Consider the following 3,027-nt stretch of genomic DNA (forward strand, 5'->3'; position numbering starts at 1 on the left):
TCAGTGGGAGCCATGAGCAAACGTATAAATGTGGAAGTGTGCAGACACCCTGAGCAGTGCGAGGATGTGTGGAGGATAACCGCCATGTGAATCCTGTGTGGAGGATAACCGCCATGTGAATCCTGTTCCAGGTTGTGCGAGTTTACATCGGCTCATTCTGGGCCCAGCCTCTCTTGGTCCCTGACAACAGGAAGTTGTTTGAGGCCGAAGAGCAGGATCTCTTTGTGGACATTCAGTCTTTGCCACAAAATGCAGCTCTGCGCAAACTAAACGACCTCATCAAACGAGCCCGCCTCGCCAAGGTTTGTGTTAAGCACAGAGTTGAGGCTTCACGTTTATCATAAAAAGTTAATGATTGCATTTCTTTCTTTTTTTTTTATTTTTTTTTTTTTTATACACTTCTGGCCTGCAGGTGCATGCATACATTATCAGCTCTCTGAAAAAGGAGATGCCCTCTGTGTTTGGGAAAGAATCTAAGAAGAAAGAGCTCATAAGCAATCTCGGTGAGATCTACCACAAGGTTGAGAAGGAGCATAACATCTCTCCCGGAGACTTTCCTAAACTTGAAAAGATGCAGGTGAGATTTAAAGAATGGTTTCTAACAGAAATGTCTTCCATGTTCCTGTTGAGATGTGATGAAATGGTTATTTTTTTGTCTGCAGTATGGAGTGCAGAAACAAAGTAACTCTGACCTTTCAGCCTTTGCTCTTCACATCTTTGCCCTTCTTTCCTGTTCTTGCCCTCCAGGATGGGCCAGAACAAGGATGAGATTTATTTTTCCTGGTCTGTCAGGAAATCCTGCCTCTTGTACGCTACTGCCTTTGGTAGTTATTGAAGACTGATCTATTTCTATCTCTAATTCCTGTTTTCTTTTGACCTCCCTTTGCTTCCAGGAGCTGCTGAACGGTCACGACTTCACAAAGTTTTCAAACCTGAAGCCTAAGCTGCTGGAGGCGGTGGAAGACATGCTCGCCAACGACATTGCTCGCCTCATGGCATTGGTACGCCAGGAAGAGGCCAACATGCCCAGCCAGGCCGTCAAAGGCGGAGCCTTCGAGGGAACCATGAGTGGTCCGTTTGGCCACGGCTATGGCGAAGGCGCCAGCGAAGGTATCGATGAGCTGGAGTGGGTGGTGGGTCGCGACAAGCCGACGTACGACGAGATCTTCTACACCCTGTCTCCCATCAACGGCAAAGTGACCGGCGCCGCAGCCAAGAAGGAAATGGTGAAGTCCAAGCTGCCCAACTCAGTCCTGGGAAAGATCTGGAAGCTGGCAGACGTGGATAAAGATGGTCTGCTGGACGACGAGGAGTTCGCCCTGGCCAACCACCTGATCAAAGTTAAGCTGGAGGGCCACGAGCTGCCGGCCTCCCTGCCTGATCACCTGGTGCCGCCATCCAAACGTGGGACAGTTCAGCAGGACTGAAGGTCCAGAAAGGAGGAGTAGTAGCAGCAGCCTGGAGGGATGTCGGCACTCGTGTTCAGAACTCAACCAAAAAAAAAAAAAAAAAAGTCCAGCAAACACAGACGGCTTTGTGTTCCAATCAAGTGGCATCCCCACACTTCCTCACACACCAGGAGGAGGCAGTACTGGGATGTTTTTCACCAGACAGAGACTGGAGGGAGAGCGGTGCTGTCTTTATACATATAGTATACAATTTCAGGTATCTATGTGAACTATGGGGGGAGGAGGCCTTTGAAAGGACAGTTAAATACAGAAGGTATGATGAGGTGGATTTATGCATTATAGATGTCTCACAAGTATGCAGTTTATATTCTAAAATGTTGATCCAAAGAGTTTGCATTTGGGTGAGGCGGAGGAAATTTAAAAAATAAATGTAGAATTTCTTTATTTTTTTATATTTCCTTACTGTTAAATTCGACTCTTTCCAAATGCTTCCATGTTATTATTTTGCCAGATGATATAACAAAATACTGTACTGTGTTACCTGTGGCTTGTGGATTTGTAATAAATGTTTGGGGGGACACACAACTGTGATTTGAGTGAAAGAAAGCCTTCCTGTTTGGTGAAAACCAGCAAAAGAAATGATTGAATAAATCTGAATTGATGCAGCACTTGTGGTGATTTTTTATCCTGTTGCCACTCATTACCATCAGTCACTCTGAGGACTGTTGTTGTCCTCCGATTTAGATTTCTGATTTTTCTATTCAGTTCTCATTTAAACACAAAAAGAATAAAGGGACTGAAATTAGGATAGAACCTCCTTTAAACTAATTTCCTTAATTCAGCCTCAAGTCAAAGTCCTAAGTTTTAAGCCTAAATGTGAACCATCTGTCACATTTCTATGGTTTCTCCTTCATGCGCACTGTTTATTCAGATCCACAGTGATATAAACAAATGTTCTACATTTTTCCACTCAAGTATATCTTCAGGTCTGACCTGGAGCTGCTCTCTGACTGATGTCATCAGCCCTCCCCTTGTCTAAAGTTCATCTTTCCTTGCAATGTCACATTTTCTTATAAGCTGGTGTGTCGTCGCTGGAAATCCTTTGCACTGACTCACAAGTTTGGTATCAGATGAGCGAGATAGCAGATCAGCCCCAGAGGCGCTCCCTTGTGTATAGAGAAGTTATTACAGCCATAAAGTTGAAGTAATGAAAAGACAGTTTTTTAATTGAAAAATTACACCTTTAAATATATATTTAAATTCGCCTCTGGACAGAAACTAATCATTGATACGTATAAGATAATATATGCTTCAAACTTTCTCCAATTATGAAAAAAAATCTGACAGAAGATCAAATATTTGATGCAAGTTCTACTGAGTATTTTGCAGCCTGTTCCCTCAGTGGTTGACCACACAGACCTTTGAGTGAGTCTAATGTCAGTAAAAAATAAAAATTAAAAAAAACTTTTACTGTTATAGAAGCACTTTGGTTGAAAATTCCTAACCCTGAAAAGAAATTAAACCAACTAAATAGGTAACACTTACTTTTTGAAATGAGTATATTTTTTATTTTTTCTTCAGCCAAAGAGCCACAGTGGAGGGGTAACTTCAGGTTGCA

General features: G+C 42.8%; 1 protein-coding gene across 1 annotated transcript in view; it reads left to right on the forward strand.

Moving 5' to 3' along the window:
• ehd1a (EH-domain containing 1a) overlaps positions 1-2,077 on the forward strand; it is a 12,609-nt gene extending 10,532 nt beyond the window's left edge. The window contains exons 4-6 of the mRNA XM_024283194.2: positions 132-302; positions 413-577; positions 894-2,077. Of these exons, the coding sequence (XP_024138962.2) occupies positions 132-302; positions 413-577; positions 894-1,427 (870 nt within the window). The 3' untranslated portion in view covers positions 1,428-2,077. The remainder of the gene's footprint in view (positions 1-131; positions 303-412; positions 578-893) is intronic.
• The last annotated feature ends 950 nt before the right edge of the window (positions 2,078-3,027 follow it).

The sequence above is a fragment of the Oryzias melastigma genome, linkage group LG10 (assembly GCF_002922805.2).
Source record: "Oryzias melastigma strain HK-1 linkage group LG10, ASM292280v2, whole genome shotgun sequence".
Taxonomy (NCBI): Eukaryota; Metazoa; Chordata; class Actinopteri; order Beloniformes; family Adrianichthyidae; genus Oryzias; species Oryzias melastigma.